This window comes from Phyllostomus hastatus, unplaced genomic scaffold, assembly GCF_019186645.2.
Source record: "Phyllostomus hastatus isolate PE091 unplaced genomic scaffold, TTU_PhHast_1.1 phas_contig_80, whole genome shotgun sequence".
Classification (NCBI taxonomy): Eukaryota; Metazoa; Chordata; class Mammalia; order Chiroptera; family Phyllostomidae; genus Phyllostomus; species Phyllostomus hastatus.
Window position 1 is genome coordinate 28,409,131 of NW_025333960.1, and position 16,626 is coordinate 28,425,756.

Sequence of the window (16,626 nt, forward strand, 5' to 3'; positions counted from 1 at the left end):
CTGAATCAGCTGTGGAGTCCCCAGCTACTTGTTCTGCCCTTGCAGGGGAGTGCTTTGAGTGAGTCAGAAGACACTTCTTGGGGGCAGTCCAGTGTCCTCCATTCCCCAGGAAACAAAGAATAGAAGCATTGAAATGGTCAAGGGGAGAAAATGGGACCTATCCCACACTTGTAGTAACAGCATTTGCTCTCTGTGGCCTGGGCTTTTATTGTTTTTTTTCCTCTTGTAGCATTAAAATGGTCTTCAATTACCTTTGATCTTCTCTTCTGTCAGTGGATAGCTTCTGAAAGGAAAAAGAAGCAAAGTACATGAGGGACAATGACATTTTAAACATGTAAATAAAATATCTAGCCAAGAAACTGAAGCAAAGAGGTCTAATTTTTAAACTGAATTGATTTTCTTAAATTCAGAAGATGTTTTTGCCAGATCCTTGCTTTTAAAACACACATCTAATATCTAATGTTAAGTATAGCTTTTAATTGTTCAGAGTAAATAAAATAATACTGGTAATTACCACTGGAAGGTTTATGAACGGGGTTGGATTGCTTGTAGAATTTCATTAAGCTTTGGATCCCCCTGTCGCCTGCTCTGGCCAAATGGGTTGGAGCCTTCTCAGACACACCTCGGAAATTTCCTGGGCAGAGCCACCTTCTAAGAACCCAAGTGGAGGGAAGGATCAAGAGGCATTTGTCTGATTACCCTTGAAAGATTTCAGTGTGCTATTATCATATTTATGCTTTTCCATTTAATTCAATTGCAAGACATTTGAGAAAAATGCCATTAAAATAATTTCCAAAAGAACCATATCTTTTATTTTTTCTTTAAGATTTTTATTTTTTTGATAGGAGAAGGAAGGGAGGAAGAGAAACATCAATGTGTGGTTGCTTCTTGCATGCCCCTGACTGGAGACCAGGTCCGCAACCCAGGCATGGGCCCTGGACTGGGAATCGAACTGGCAACGCTTTGATAGGCAGGCCGGCACTCAGTCACTGAGCCACACCAGCAAGGAGAACCATATCCTTTATATAGAAGAAAAATTGTGGGAACAGCAGCTGACAATACTTTGTAAAATGGTTGTGCTGCTGACTTAGGATCTTTACTACAAGCGAAGGGGCAAATACAACTGGGTATAGAGATGTGTTGTTTTTAAAGAATGGAATTAAGGGACTGGAATAGGCAGAATAATGTTTACCCCCAGATATATACATGTTACTCATCAGAACCTGTTAATGTTTTGTTACATATCAAATTATAGTATTGTTTGTAGATGGAATTGAGGTTGCTCATTAGCTGACCTTAGGTTTTTTGGTTTTTTTTTTTCCAATGGATATGGGCCCAATGTATTCAGCGAGGGTACTTGAATGTGGAGGAGAGGGACAGACTGCCTCGAGAAGCTAGAGCAGGCAAGGGAACGGATTCTCCACTAGAGCCTCCAGAGAGGAACACAATTCTGCCAACACTTAGATTTAAGCGCAGTGAGGCTTTCAGCCCATTGGACTGTGGTAATTCATGTTGTCTAGTAATTTGTTACAGCCACAGTAAAAAGCTAATATAGGTGCATTTGTACAATGTAATACTACACGGCCATTAAAAACAATAGTTAGAATACCTAGCCCTGGTATTCTAATTATTGTTGGTGTGGTTCAGTGTATTGAGTGCCAGGCTGTGAACCAAAGGGTTGCTGGTTCGATTCCCAGTCAGGACGCATGCCTGGGTTGAGGACCAGGTCTCCGGTAGGGGGTGTGCAAGAGGCAACCACACATTGATGTTTCTCTCCCTCTTTCTCCTTCCCTTCTCCACTCTCTAAGAATAAATAAAATAAAATATTTAAAAAGAATACCTAAATACCTGGAAAATATTCATGGTCTATTTTTAGGTTAGAAAAGCAGATGAAGAAATACCATATTAAAAAAAACTAAAATAGTCCATATATTTGTTTAGATTAAAAAAAAATGAATACTACAATGTTATTTATGGTTCTCTATGGATTCTGGGGTTATTTTTCCTTTTTTCTGTATTTCTCAAGCTGCTTTTGTAATCAGAAAATAAAATTAAAAGATAAATGTGATTGATCATCCAATTAAAGATAGGTTACTTTATCAATAGCATTTTATCTCCTTTAAAATTTATTTTTTCAAGAAAGGGGATGAGTTTTAATCTAATAAACTCCAGTAGGTTAGCTGGCACTCAATCCTTATTTTACCAAATTTCTGCATCCCCAACTCACTTTAAAAGATAAGTAATATGGTAATGTCTACCCACTTTTTTTCCCCTATGAACTAAGGTTTGTAACGGGACCTCCTGAAATTAGAAAATATTTTTGTCATACCAAGATTAATCTTAAATGATATTTGCATTAATGGCATCAGGATTAATTACAATGGCAGGACAGGATCTGCAGTGTCTCAGACGAAAATCTCAGGTGGTTGAACTTACCTTTCCGGGTTCAGCTGGATGTCCCCTTCTATCTTTTTAGACCGGATTCACCACTGGTGCCTATCACTGTAAAAAGTCACTGCCTTCTCTTCAGCTTCTATGTATTTGATTTTCATTAGTGGTGGCTTTTATTGATGTTCTTTATGTTTGTAAAGAACACAATTTAAAAGGAAATTAAACCTCTCTAAGCAGGATGAAACTCAGCGTTTAGTCAAATGTTTAGTTTGATGTCAAGTGTGTTTTTAAAAACTATCACTTACCCGCACAAACAAAAGTGCTCAGCTTTGGCATGAAGGCCTGGTTCCCAGGCACAGTATTTGGCCCCCGGGAGGCAGCAGACTGCAGGGGCCAAGGCAGGTCCAGCATCAGGTGTGCTCACGTTCAGCAAACGGTTCAGACCCACTGCCTCTACGCTCCCATGAGTTACTTCACCCCTGGAGCCCCTTCTGTAAAATGGACTGGGACTATCCCCACCTCCTGCGGTTACCGTGAGAAGTAAAGGAAGCAAAAACCCCTTTCCTCGGGTACATAATCAGTCAGCAGTGGTTATCGGTATATCCAAATGCCCTTTTTACCTAGTCTTGTTACTCCAATGACAAGGTTTAAGAAAATTCCACAACTGCTTGTGTTTGTATTCTCTGTGGTTTTTTCAAGGCACATTTTCTTAAGTGTGATAAAGTAATACATATATGACAAGAAACTGCTGTTGTATAGAAAGCTAACTGGCAGAAGTGACAGAAACCTGTATTTGATCTCTGTGTTTATGATAATTTTCTATCACTCATTTGAATGACAATATGAACCTGCAGCTAGTTTCTCCAAAATGCTCTATGAAGAGGATGTGATCTCTTTATTCTCTGTGACAGTGTGTATAAAAGGACCAGGATGTTTGCAGGAACAAGTCCTAAAGGAAAAGGCAAACAATCTGGTACTTCATTTTGGGCTCTGAGATCAGGGAAATGACGGCAGTCACTGCACCTTCATTCATTCAGATAAATGTACAAAGAGCCGAGGATGTTGGGGAATTTCACTCCTTGGTATGTGGGTGTGAAAGTCCTCGTTGAAGATGCAAATTTAACAAAAACAGGAGCCCCTTGCTGGAACTTACCTTCTCTACTCCATTTGTGTCGTTATCACTATTTAGGAATTTTTATGTGTGTGCTGAACTCAAGCCTGAGCACTACTTCGTCAAAGAGCAATCATGTCAAAGCCTCAGATCCCATTACCACAAAACCCAATGCATAAAATAAGCATTTAAAGCAGGTATGTGTTTCTCTTGAATTTAATCTGGAGTGACTAAAAGAGCCAGATTACTCATGTAAAAAATGAGGACTAAATCCTTAAATCAGATTTAAATAATCAAATGAAACACCCTTGGTTTTGCAAATTTACATTATCCCTTCTTGAAATAAATTATTAGACTGAATGTGGAGATTCTGGGGCACCTTAGAATATTCTTGAATACAAGTTTCGACTACCAATTTTGTGCTAAATGTAGGTACAAAATATTTCCTGCTTTAAAAGCAAAATGCTCAAAGTTAAGTATTATGTAAGTATTATGTAATTCAGAAAATTTATAAGGTTTCACAATCATTATTTTAACACAGAAATATGTTTATTAAACCCAACAAAACAGAAAATTATACCAGCCCTCAAGTTTTAAATTTTCATTTAAATAGGCAAACTCTAAATCCACATCTTAAAAGATGTTTGTGCATCTATGTATTTCCAAAATACTCATATTTCAATAAGGTTTTCACATTATATTCACCAACAGTATCACAAATTTTTTTTTTGTTTTTTGTTTACGTAACTGTAAGGAACGGTAATTCTAGAAACACTAGAAGAAAAAAGCATAGCAATGTCCACAGTTACAAGAAAAAGTGCACATTACTTGGTCACAATCACAGTCATTACTTGAAAAACTATATGTAACAAGTAGTTAAGAAATATCACTGATGCCTAAACTTATCAAAAACTGGATGACATAAATTTTACATGAAATAAGGCAAATTCAGGAATGCACAAAGAATTTGTAATCCAATCAAAGATAAACAACAGAAAAAAATTGTACAAGAAGCATGAACTGATGTATTTCTCCCTAAATATCTTAAAAATAGGCTTGCCTCAATGCCAAAGAAAACACCATTCATGTGTATCCAACGCTATAAAACCAGAAGGAAGGGCAAATTGTGGGGAATAGGAGGGGCCAGTTCGTTGCACTTTGCAGCTGCAGCCACTGAGAGTTCGTTACATCATTTTTACCTAGAACTGTAAACCATACAAATCATATCAGGAGAGGCGATGGTCTTTTTGGAAACTATTTCTGAAATAGAGAAATGAAAAAAACTACACGCGAGTGCAAATTTTCAGATTGTCACTTGCAACCTCTTAACATTCAGTCATCTACATCCAGGTGCTGCGAGAAGGATGCCTGTAAGACAGCAGCGGCAATCTGGGGTGAGCTGTGAGAAACCAAGGTGTGATATTTGCCCCCCAGTGGTATGTTTAATATTACAACACTCTGTGCTGAAAACCTATGGTAAAGCTGCAGTGTTGCGTGGGAGGCTTGAGATCAGAATGAGTGCAGAAATGCAGGCTCCTCTTGGAAGTAGTTCCTGATATGACGATTTAAAGAACGTAGGTGAGGATTTTTTTTTTCCAGCATCAAGTGTTATTTTGTAGAAAGAATTTGGAAAGAGGAGAAGGAAGAGGGATGTGGAAAAGGTACTTACAGTAGTTTCTCAAAACAGTTTTCTTTTAAGACCTATGAAAAAGTTACCAAAGTAAAAATGACAATTTTGAATGAAAAACAAGTTTTCTTTTTATAAAAATTACATATATATATATTTTTAAAATACAAGATCCTTTTCATTGTAATATACTGTAGCAAGAAGAAATTTTGGCTTTTTTTTTTTGCCAGATACTGCAGCTTTCAGTCCAATAAGTCAGTAGCAAATTCCACTAATATTTCAGTTGGATCTTGAACTATTCTGTGTACCACAAGCTTCTTCAGTTTCATCCTTGAATTAGGAATATACAGCCTTCTATGCCCCAGATAGTTACGGTGACACTAAAACAAAAGCAGCAGGCTGGACACAAAGTATCTCAAGTACTTCAGAGGTCAGAGTTCCTTTGAAACACCTTAACACATCACTTTACGGATCAAGGACAATGTGGCATAATGGAATATTTCTCTTAAGACTGTGCAGTAAGACCAGAAGCATTTCTGCTGGGAAATCAAAATGTCATTAGTGGAAACTGCAAATTTAGACCTCAGTGAATAGGATCGTCGTTTGAGTCAGTTCTGTTGTAAAATAAGATTTTCCAGTTCATCTGCAGAACGCAATAAAAATGCAGCTGATTCTCGATATCCTGCCACAAGCTGTCTCACGGCATTGATTTCAGTCGGACTCAGCTGGGGTCTGGAGCTTGAACTGCTGGAGGTTCCTGAGCTAGTCGCCAACTGCCTCTTCATGCTGAGATCGGTGGGCCCTGGAAAAAATTATCACAAAATTAGAGACAGTTTTTGTTCTAGTACTTTGAACATGAGCATAAATTACCGTTGACTTAATTTATGTATTCTTTCATGAGAAGCTGCTGATACCTTTAATCAAATACATCTCTCAGAAACACTAAGTAGCAACATTGATGAAAAACGAGTGGCTGGGTATTCTCTTAAGACTCCTTTAATTTCTGGCAATGGTCTCTCATTGTGGAGTGACAGGAAAGACCTTCTCTTTAACATGCGCTTTTTAAAATAAAATCCAATTTTAAGTCTACCTATGTTTAGAGTTCAAATTTTAACTGGCACAATGTGGACATGAATCGGGTGCTTTTCCATATAATACCAATACTTTTTCTGTTAGGTTTACTATTAAAAATGTGGACATATCAGATTGAAGCTTTCTTTAGAAATGCACAGTCAGTAAATGAGTAGTACAAACACTGCCATGAAGAAACTGGACTTATGGCAGAAGACAGCTTTGGGTACTGTTGGCTTCCCTTTCATGAGTATTTGCAGAAACATTCATGTATCAAAGCTTTTTTTTCTTATATATATTTAAACCAAGTCTTAGATCTGATTTTGACAACATTTTGTAAATTTTTCCTTAAAAATAACTTACACTTCCTCATTTCTTGTGTACATAAGTACCACATCTTTATCCAGACACTGGTCAAAGGACATGTACGTTGTCTCCATGTCTTGGCCACCGTGAATAATGCTGCAGTGAGCACAGAGGTGCATCGATGTTAAGGAATCAAGGTTTTCAAAGTTTTGGAGTAGATACCCAGAAAAGGGATCACTGGCTCATATGGTAGCTCTCTTCTTAATTTTTTTGAGGAACCACCATACTGTCTTCCATAGTGGTCGTGCCAGTTTACATTCCCATCAGAAGTGTATGAAGGTTCCCTTCCCTCCACATACCCACCAGCAGGTGTTGTTTCTTGTCTTGTTTACAGTAGGCATTCTAACAGGCGGGAGGTGGTAATGTTGTGCTTTTCATGTTCATCTCCCTTATAGCTAGTGAGGCTGAGCATGTTTTCATACCTCTGTGGGCCATCTGCACGTCCTCTTACGAAAAGCATCGAGTCCTCTGCCTGTTTTTTATTGGATTGATTTTTGTTGTTTTTGAGCTGTCTGAGTTCTTCGTATATTTTGGATATTAGCCTCTTATGAGAGGTATTGTTTGCCCTTTCATTTTGCTGATTTCTTTTTTTTCTTCAGAGAAGCTTTTTGGTTTGGTTTAGTCCCATTCATTTATTTCTGCTTTTACTTCCCTTGCATTTGGCATTGAGTTCACAAACTCCTCTGAGACCAAGGCCCATAAGTTTAGTGCCTATGTTTTCTGTTTTATGTATTGAGTCTTTAATTGTTTCAGGTCTTATATTAAAGCCTTTAATCCATTTTGAGTTAAGTTTTGTGTATGGTCCCACAGGCACTCTAGTTACATTCCCATTTTCCAACACCATTCACTGAAGAGGCTTTCCTTTCTCCATTGTGTTTTTGGCTCCTTCACCAAAAGTAGTTTCCCATATATATGGGGGTTTATTCCTGGGCTCTCAGTTCTATTCCATTGGTCTGTGAATGAAGAGATACTGCCACTAGCAACAACATGAATAGATCTTGAGAGTATTATGCAAAGGGAACAAAAAAGGACAAAGAACCATGTGATTTCACTTATATGTGGATATAAACCAGAAAGCAATAAGTGAACAAACAAACAAGTTCATAGGCAACAGTACAGTGGTTACTGAGGGGAAGGGGGTGGGTAGAGAATGAAGAGGGTAGAGGAGGTAAAATATATGGTCATGGTAAGATACTAGACCCTGGGTGGTGAGCGTACAAGGCAATATACAGATGTTGTATTTATACTTGAAATAACATTACATATAACATTATATATAATATATATTATTATAGAATATAATATATATTATTATAGAATACTATTATGTATGTTATGTTATTAACTAATGTTCCCCCCAATTTAGATAAACTTAGATTTTAGAATCTTTAATTCAGACATTTGTATTAAGACATTTTACATCAATTACTGTTGAATTAAGACTTCATTATATACCTAAGTGTTCATTATTATAGTTCTTACCTTTCATTAATTGCTACAATTATTAAATTTGCAGTTAGTAATAAATGTAAAATCCTTGAATACAACACAACTAAGTACATAACTAAGGCCATGCTCAGAACTGTAATGATTCTCTAACTTGAAAGTATTTTAACAGACTTTTTTCTAAGCACATAACTTTTCAGATAATGGTATTCATTTCATGAACTAAACAATGGATGTTATTTTATCCTTCTAGTTCTCCTTGAGATGTGGAGATAGGTCAAGACCCAACCCCCTCCACCCTCCCTCCTGAAAGGAGAAGAGTTCTGTCAGCCAGGAGGCAGATGTCCCATGAGGAAGAAGTAGCTTCACTTGGAATCTAATTAGGGCAGAGACAAGACTAGCACACAAGAATCCTGACACCTGAGAGAAACGGGTGTCTACTTCTGCCATGGCCTTGCAGAGCTCTGATTATGGAGCAGGAGTTACTTCCACTTGTTCATTTTATAAAAGCATGATACTGACATAAGGAGTTGGAAGGGGGAAAGAGAGGGAAGTTATTACACCCACAAAGAGAAATTACTGCACAAGCGTTCAAGCAAATCATTAACAGCAATTAGTTTATCTGGGAAGTTCTGAGTGATTTTAAAAGTGTTGTGACATAACATGAACTACTTAACACAATTTTTTTTCTTGACATTCAGGAATCCCAGTACAAATCTTCATAAAATAAAATTGAAAGGATTTTCCTCTCAGCTGTGTAGATCTCTAGTATCTAGGTGTCTGTTTCATTAGAAGGTGTAACATTTCCTGATGGTCTGGCTGCCAAGCCACGTTGCTGATAGGTGCTCTTAACTGGACTTGAGAAAGGGTGGAGCTGGGGCTCCAACTCTTTTTGGGATGAGAGAGATTGTGATTTTATCCTAGTAATAGTCATTCCTTGGTATCCATGGCGGACTAGTTCCCAAGACCCCTGAGGATACCAATGTATACGATGTTCAAGTCCCTTATATAAAACGGCATCATATTTGCATATAACCTACAGGTATCTTTCCATATATTTCAAACAATCTCTAGGTTAATTAACACCTGATGAAATGTAAATGCTATGTAAATAATTGTTCTATTGTATTGTTTAGGAAATAATGACAAGGAAAATAGACTGCACATGTTTTTACAGATGCAACCATTGTAGGCTTAACTTACACAGTGCATGTCAGCAACAACATAACTTTTTTGTCTATTTACCATCTGGGCTGGTGAAATCTGCAGAAATGGAATCTGTACTGCAGTTTGTGGATTAATCTCCACCTCAACGGTATAAGCTTCCAAACTAAGACAGGGCTTCCACTTTCTAAGAAAGGTGACTTCATTATCTTGCTTTTGACTCTACAGGTTCAAGATTAAATAGATAAAACTGCAAGGAATTATTTTCGATGAGTGTTTATTCAAATCTTCAGTTATGAGGTTAGGTAGGGAAGCAAAAAACACAAATACTCACCAATGGACAAATTATTTAAGGTGCCTCCCAGCACTTCTCCTACTGGGGACTCACACAGTTCCCCTTGGAGCCTCTGAACAGTTGGGTGGGAAAAGTAGAGTGGGATGATTGGTCCCATTTTAAAGTAGGAGACACTGAGTTCCAGACAGGTTCACGGGCTTGCCCACAGCCACGAGGAGATCCTGGCCCCTCCTCCACACCACGGTGGCCCAGCTCAGATGAGATCTGAGTGGTTAGGTGGAGGTGCTTGAGTGCCCACCCCGCCCAGGAAGAGCAAGCAAACGTGTGGTGTGTGGGGACTAATGGGTGCTGGCTACAGCTAGGTGGGAACCAGGCTCTTTATTTTAAATCACAATATTTCTATTTAAAAACATTCAAGAGACTATAAAAGGCCCACGGGCCCAAAGATGTTCGGGTTTAATACATCATACTGAGGTGTGGCTGTTGGTTCCTTCATGGCTGAAGCCTCTGTTTGATCCTGGTTAATTACATACCCCCAGTCATTCTTCTAGTTGTGCAGCAGTGATTTCCTTGGATTCCCAGCATTGTCTATAAATGGCTATCCATCGTGAATGAAGAGAAAGCAATACCAGGAACGATGACTAAATGTCCGTTAGTGTACTTCAACATCCTTCTTGCATTATTCTTTGAAACCAAGCCTTCCAGTGATCAGTTTGGATACCTGAGATCATGCGTCTCATTTGGTATTGGGTAACTCTGGACTGATAGTCAGTTTGGAAGTGTTCCTTCCTCTTCTGTTTTTTTTGGGTTTTTTTTTTTTTTTTTTTTTTGCAGGAGTTTGATAGAATTCACCAGTGAAACCATCTTGTCCTGTGCTTTTGTTGGGAGATTTTTGATTAATGATTCAATCTCCTTACTAGTAATCATCCTGTTCAGATTTTCTATTTCTTCATAATTCAGTCTTGGTAGGTTTTAGGTTTTTAGGAATTTGTTCAGTTTCTTGTAGGTTGTCCAATTAGTTGCCGTGCAGCTGTTCAGAGTAGTCTCTCACAGCCCTGCGTGTCTCAGTGGCATCACTTGTAATGTGTCCTCTTCCCCACAAGGCAGCTTTCACAGTTTCATTGATCTTTTTGATTGTTTCATCTTGGTTTCATTTATTTCCACTCTGATCTTTCGTTCGTTCCTTCTACTAACTCTGGGTCTTGATCTTTTTCTATTCTTTGAGGTAAAAGTTAACTTGTTTGAGATTTTTTCCTGTTTAAGGGAGGTATTTATTACTATAAACTTTCCTCTTAGAAGTGTATTACAGATTAATTACTCACAATTGAAGGTTAATCTGGGAGCCTTTCAAATGAACAGTGAGAAGAATTTGAAATATGACTATTTATTTGTGCTCTTGCATCAAAGCCCAAAAAACCACTGCTGAGCCTGTGTGTGCTCAGTAAATGTATCAACTAGAAATTTCTATGGGAATGGAGATTTAACTTCTTGTTTTAACTTTGACAGTATGGCAAGTTTATTAAGCAGCCAGCTATTACTTGTAATCAAACAATGTTGATCATTAGCAAAATGACTTTTAGCACAGCAAAAGATTCACATAAAAGCACTGTTTTGACTTGTAAGTTGATTAAATTCATTAAGAAACTGTCATTTCTATAGCAAAATTTCCAAAGCCTTTCACTGTTTGATAATAAAACTTGAGAATAGTTCTTGTTCAGAAAAAATTTCACTTAGTCCTGACCTGAGAAAAACTTTATCATTAAGGCATCATACTATTGTGTGGTAGTACAAATTAGGATATTCAGATTCTATTTCTGAGAAAATTTCACAGAAGTGATGATGAAACTAATGAGGACAAATGAAGTAGAAGTAGGCACTGTTTCAACAACACATAATAGATTAAAAAATGTCTTCCAAAGTCTATCTGCTGATAAATAGTTCAAGGAACAACCAAATGCCTTATGTTTTAATAAACTTGGTAAATTTGTCCAAATAAGCCTATTTGTTTCACACTTCTTAGCCAATTCTACTTCATGCTGTACTGAATTTGTTAACTTTAAAAATATTCTCAAAGTTATTTCATTCATACTTTTAATAGATGCTAATTTTTCTGTCACTTCAAACAAACAACAGTAGTATTAGTATCAGTAACAGCTCAATTTATGAAAAGGCAAGGGAAACCACTTGAAATCAGCTGACTTGCTTTTTTGACTATTGATATTGTCAATATCTCAATCTCTTCAACTCTTTAACTATTAGCATTATGGAAAACAGTGTTTAAACAAGTTTATTATCTCTGGACACATTCCCTCAGTCACTGCAATTAATTTAATGGACTCATCATCACTAAGTGAATGACTTGGCCTGCTTAACTAACACAAGAACCACCTGGAAGCTTACTTCGATTGCAGGCTCATTTGCACTTTTTATATATTGATCAGATGTTAAATATTGTCAGATATTAATATTTTGATCAGATGTTAAATATCAGATATTAATATTTTCATACATTTCAGCCAAAGGATAAAAAATTAACTATTACTCTTCAGCACCTAGGCTACATTAGCTAATGTATACATAGCATCCAACATAGGGCCTGGGTCACAGCAAAGACACATTACGAGAGTCAATGAGTTACCTTTGTGTTCACAAGTGATTATAATAGAATTTGCCTTTTTACTACTGTTCTGAATGAGAGGATTGCAGCAGCATCACAAATGAGCCAGGGTGCTTTTCATTTCCTTTCTTTTCCCCTCTCTGATATGTTTGTGTAAAATGAAGATTATCTAGTCCCTCAACTAGGGTAAAACTCATTTGTAAACCATCTGGGTCTGATTTTTAAGTCGATAGTTTTTCATAATGATGTAACTCATTTACTTATTAAACATACATTTGGAGTAGCTATTCCTTTTTTTAATCTACTGGTCAATTATATACTTACAATACACAGTATTATATCTCTAAAGTTCCAGGTAAATTAGCATAAAGGTATTAATATTTTAATTCTTTATCTTTTTTTGAATTATTTTATGCTTCCTTTCTCTTGCCAGATATTTTAAAATTCTTTTGTGTTTTTGATTTCATTAGAAAACAAAGAAGCAATACAGAAGACTAATTTCTCCATTTATTTTCTCTAATTTCTTGAGTTAAATTAGTAGCATTAACTTTCAGTTTTTTCTAATGTGTACCAAAAACCACTTTCTCACAAATTAAATGTGTAGTATTTTGTCCTCATTAATTACAGGTATTTCTGAACACAGCACTATTACTATATTAATAATTCTTAGGTAGTCAATATGTCTGAAAGAGCGTATTATTAGGTGGTTGGGGGTAGGTTCTAGATTAACCAGATTTAATTTTAATTTTTTTTGTATACATTAATTTCTGAAATATGTTAAAAGTCAATGGCTATAACTGTGGATATGCCAATTTCTTATGCTTATGATTGTTTTTAATTAATTTGAAGTTATATTATTGGGGTATTATAGTTTCTAGACAATTTTGATTTTCTAAAAATGATTCCCTTCATTATGAAGTAATAAGTCTTTCATGCTCCAAAGCTATTCTTGGGACAGTTTTTGATATATATAAAAATTTACTTTTGAAAGATTGTTTTGCATGGGTCTGTTTTATTAAATTACAGCTACATTTTACTTCTGCATCTACCTAAGAATCTGTCCTTTACCAAATAATGGATCACAACAGAACAAGACACAGTGATTCCGGGCCTTATATCAACACTGTCTTCAGGGATTTGAGGAAGATGATCAGATGCTACAGTTCAGTGGGAAAGGCTGTCTCCTCAAGGTCTTTGTCAAACGGAAGCCATTTTAAAACCCATTTAGGTCTACTGCAATTCTAATGACTGTGCTATCAAATACTTCTCTCCTCTTGACCTCATCACATTTATCCCTCTCCCCTTAATAAATGCTGATTAATTGACACTAGGTTACCGAGGAACAGGGTGTTTATCTACAATATATATAGGGAGTTGCTGATCCAGGTATTCTATAGACATTTAAGAAAACACACAAAGCAAGATAGAGATCACTGTTAAGGCCAAGTATTTAAGGCATGATGCAAGGAGAAAGGAAGAATAAATGGGTCACCCCTTTTCTCCAAGTTGTATCTTCTGTATAGAAAAAAACTAAGCATCAAACACTGACATCAATCACAGGTTGAATTACCTATCATAATACAGTCCCATGTTGACTTTCAGCAATGTATTAGAGTTTAAGGAAAACAAGTCAATATCTCACACACTTAAAAAATTATGTGATTGTCCTCAGATAATTGTAGCTGAGTCTTTATATATTTCAAATGTAAATCTCTTGGACCTTGCCTTTAAAAATTCATCTATTAAATTTTCCATTTATGAGGCCTTTATTTCATCTTTTTATTGCTATTGTGTTAATCCATTTTTTTCTCATCTAAATGTACCTTATTCAAAGAGAAAAAAAATAAACATCTCAGCATTTTGTTCTCATTTCAATCAATCAATTTTTCTACACAGTCAATTTAGAAAAGATTCATTTCCCACATTGGCCTTCCAATTTTTGTCTTACATTTGTTAAATTTCTGGTACTCGGCTCTGTAAAGTGCCTGAGTTTAGTCAGTATGTGGCCTTTCCATTTGAGCTTCAAATTTCAGTATTTTGTAGAGACTTGGTTAATCATTCTGATAAACTGCAAAATGACCTAAAATTGTGAGTCACTGTCCCAACAGCCTTAGAAATTTGTGAGGGGACTCAGCCTACTTCTGGCTTGTGGGAAAGGACACAGACATTGCAGTATAGAGAGAGGGGAGTTAGTTGTTATTTAACTTTAGTGGAATCAAATATACTACATGAGAGTGTAATGAATTATTGCATTGCTTTATGGATTTACATATTCATATAGCTTTTTTTAAATAACAGGAATCAATTCCTAAAAACAGAAGTATCCATTTATTGTTTTTCAGAGAGCTGAGGTAAAAATATCATTGCTTGGACTGTGGGCTTTTTTTTGGCCACTTCTAAAGTCTTGCCTGTCCAACATTTTTCACAGATTAGTAGGAAGTGTAGTAACAGGATCAACATTAGATTAAAAACCTCCAGAATGCCCTCAGTAAGGACTAGATATTTGTTTCATTTTTAAGGAATGAAAATGAAGCCATAATTATTAAATGTACTTAAATGTCAGTTGCAGAATATATCTATTCAGTCTATAAATATTTGAAGAAACTTTATAGATGTAAATTAAAACTGTCCTGTGTTAAACCTACTAATACATTTGGACTTGGACATGTTTCATCTCCAAATTATGAAGTCTCATTTAATATACAAACAGATACAGCATACAGTGATAAGATCATAAAACAAGCAAGTAGAAAAGCTGAATTCAAGTCTTAATGTATAAACTTTCTAGATATGTGCACTGCGAATTTGGGCAAATCATCATTTACTCTGAGAGTCAAGTAAAATGTGACTGACAACTGCTGCCCTTGTCTACTTGTTAGGTTGTTGCAGCAGAAGGAAACCAAATTAAATTGTGAATGTTAAATGGTCCAGTAAATGTGAGATCTTATTATTCTTAAATGGGATCCTAACCTTATCTTAACTTCTCAGTAGTAAGAGAGGGTTCAGGGAAGTATTATTCATGTTAAAGTTTAAAGATTTATTTTAAGTTGATATAACTCACTGTTACAGTCAAGATTATCCAGAGAAATAGAACAAACAGGGTGTGTGTAAAATAAAGGTAGTAAGGAATTGCTCCATCAGTTACAGAGCTGGGGAAGTCCCAATATCAGCAGTTGACGGGTTACATACCCAGGAAAGCTGATGGATGGTGTACTTGCAGTTGACATCCTAAGGCCTAAGGACCAGGAGAAGTGATGATACAAGTTCCAGTCTGAAACCTGGCAGGTTCAAGGCTGAAGAGCTGCTGATATTTTAGTTAAAGTCCAAAAGCAGGGAAGTACCTAAATACCTATGTTCGAGCTGACAATACTAGCTCCCTTGCTCTGTTCAGGTCTTCATTTGATTGGACGAAGCCCACCAACACTGGAAAGAGCAATTTCCTTTATTTAGTCTACCAGTCCAAATGTTAATCTCATTCAGAACACCCTCCCAGAATAATGCTTGTCTAGATGTCTGGATACCTCGTGGCCAGTCAAGTAGACACAAAAAATTAACCATCACAACTCTGCATCTTACTCCAGTAAATCACTTTTAGGGTTTTCAGATATCTAAAACATGTTTATTATCAGATAAATGCCATAGTGTTGGGTTGGCCAAAAGGATTTAGTTTCTTCTGTACAATGGCTGTAGTAGTGCTTACTTATCTTTAACTTCTTTTGAAACAATTCTATTAGATTGTATTGTGACAGCTGTCATATCAGTGTGCATTTTTTTAAAAAACTTATCAAAATTGAATTTTTGTATATCTATTTAAAGAGAGAAGAAGGTACACATTTTTGGCATTATGCTTCATTATTTCAAGGAAGGTAAAAACTGAAACAAAAAAAATTTTGAAGTGTATGGAGAAGGTGCTGTGAATGATCAAATGTGTCAAAAGTGGTTTGTGAAGTTTCTTGGTACTATTGACATTATGGCCAAATAATGCTTTTCTGTGGGGCTGTCTTATGCATTGGAAGATGTTTAGCAGCACCCCTGGCCTCTACCCACCAGCCAGAAGCCAATAGTGGGAGATAGCCGACATACTCAAAATATCCAAATCAAAGTCTCTTATTTTATGGAAAAATCCATACAGACTTTTTGGCCAACCCAATACAAAAAGGGTTTAATAAGAGTTGCTTTCTGTTTGATATGCTTAAAGGTAAATAGGAATGATTTTAAATTCCCAGACATTGAACACACAGCTACACAGAGTATTTACACCTGAGTGATTGAAAATGTAGGATGAGACCCACAGCAGAAATGCTGATGGCTCATGAGGCAAGGCATATGAATTAGTGAAGTAATAACTTTTCTGAAATTGGGAGTATTAAACCTTTTCTAAATGACTCATGTAACATTTTAAGGTATGATGTTTCTATGTGACAATTTTGTAAAAATTCGAATTTGTATTTTGGAATAGATTCCTAACAAAATTTTAAAAGAAATTGGGATTACTATTAATCAAGTTGATAGTTCATATAGCAATATTATAAAAATGC

The 16,626-nt window shown here is 36.2% G+C and overlaps 1 protein-coding gene across 3 annotated transcripts in view; it reads right to left on the reverse strand.

Annotated features, from left to right (window-relative positions):
• Positions 1-4,093: 4,093 nt before the first annotated feature.
• Positions 4,094-16,626, reverse strand: part of NOL4 (nucleolar protein 4) — a 288,625-nt gene continuing 276,092 nt past the window's right edge. For all 3 annotated transcript variants that reach the window (XM_045850010.1, XM_045850009.1, XM_045850011.1), the window contains one exon: positions 4,094-5,931. In XM_045850010.1, the coding sequence (XP_045705966.1) occupies positions 5,738-5,931 (194 nt within the window). In that variant the 3' untranslated portion in view covers positions 4,094-5,737. The remainder of the gene's footprint in view (positions 5,932-16,626) is intronic.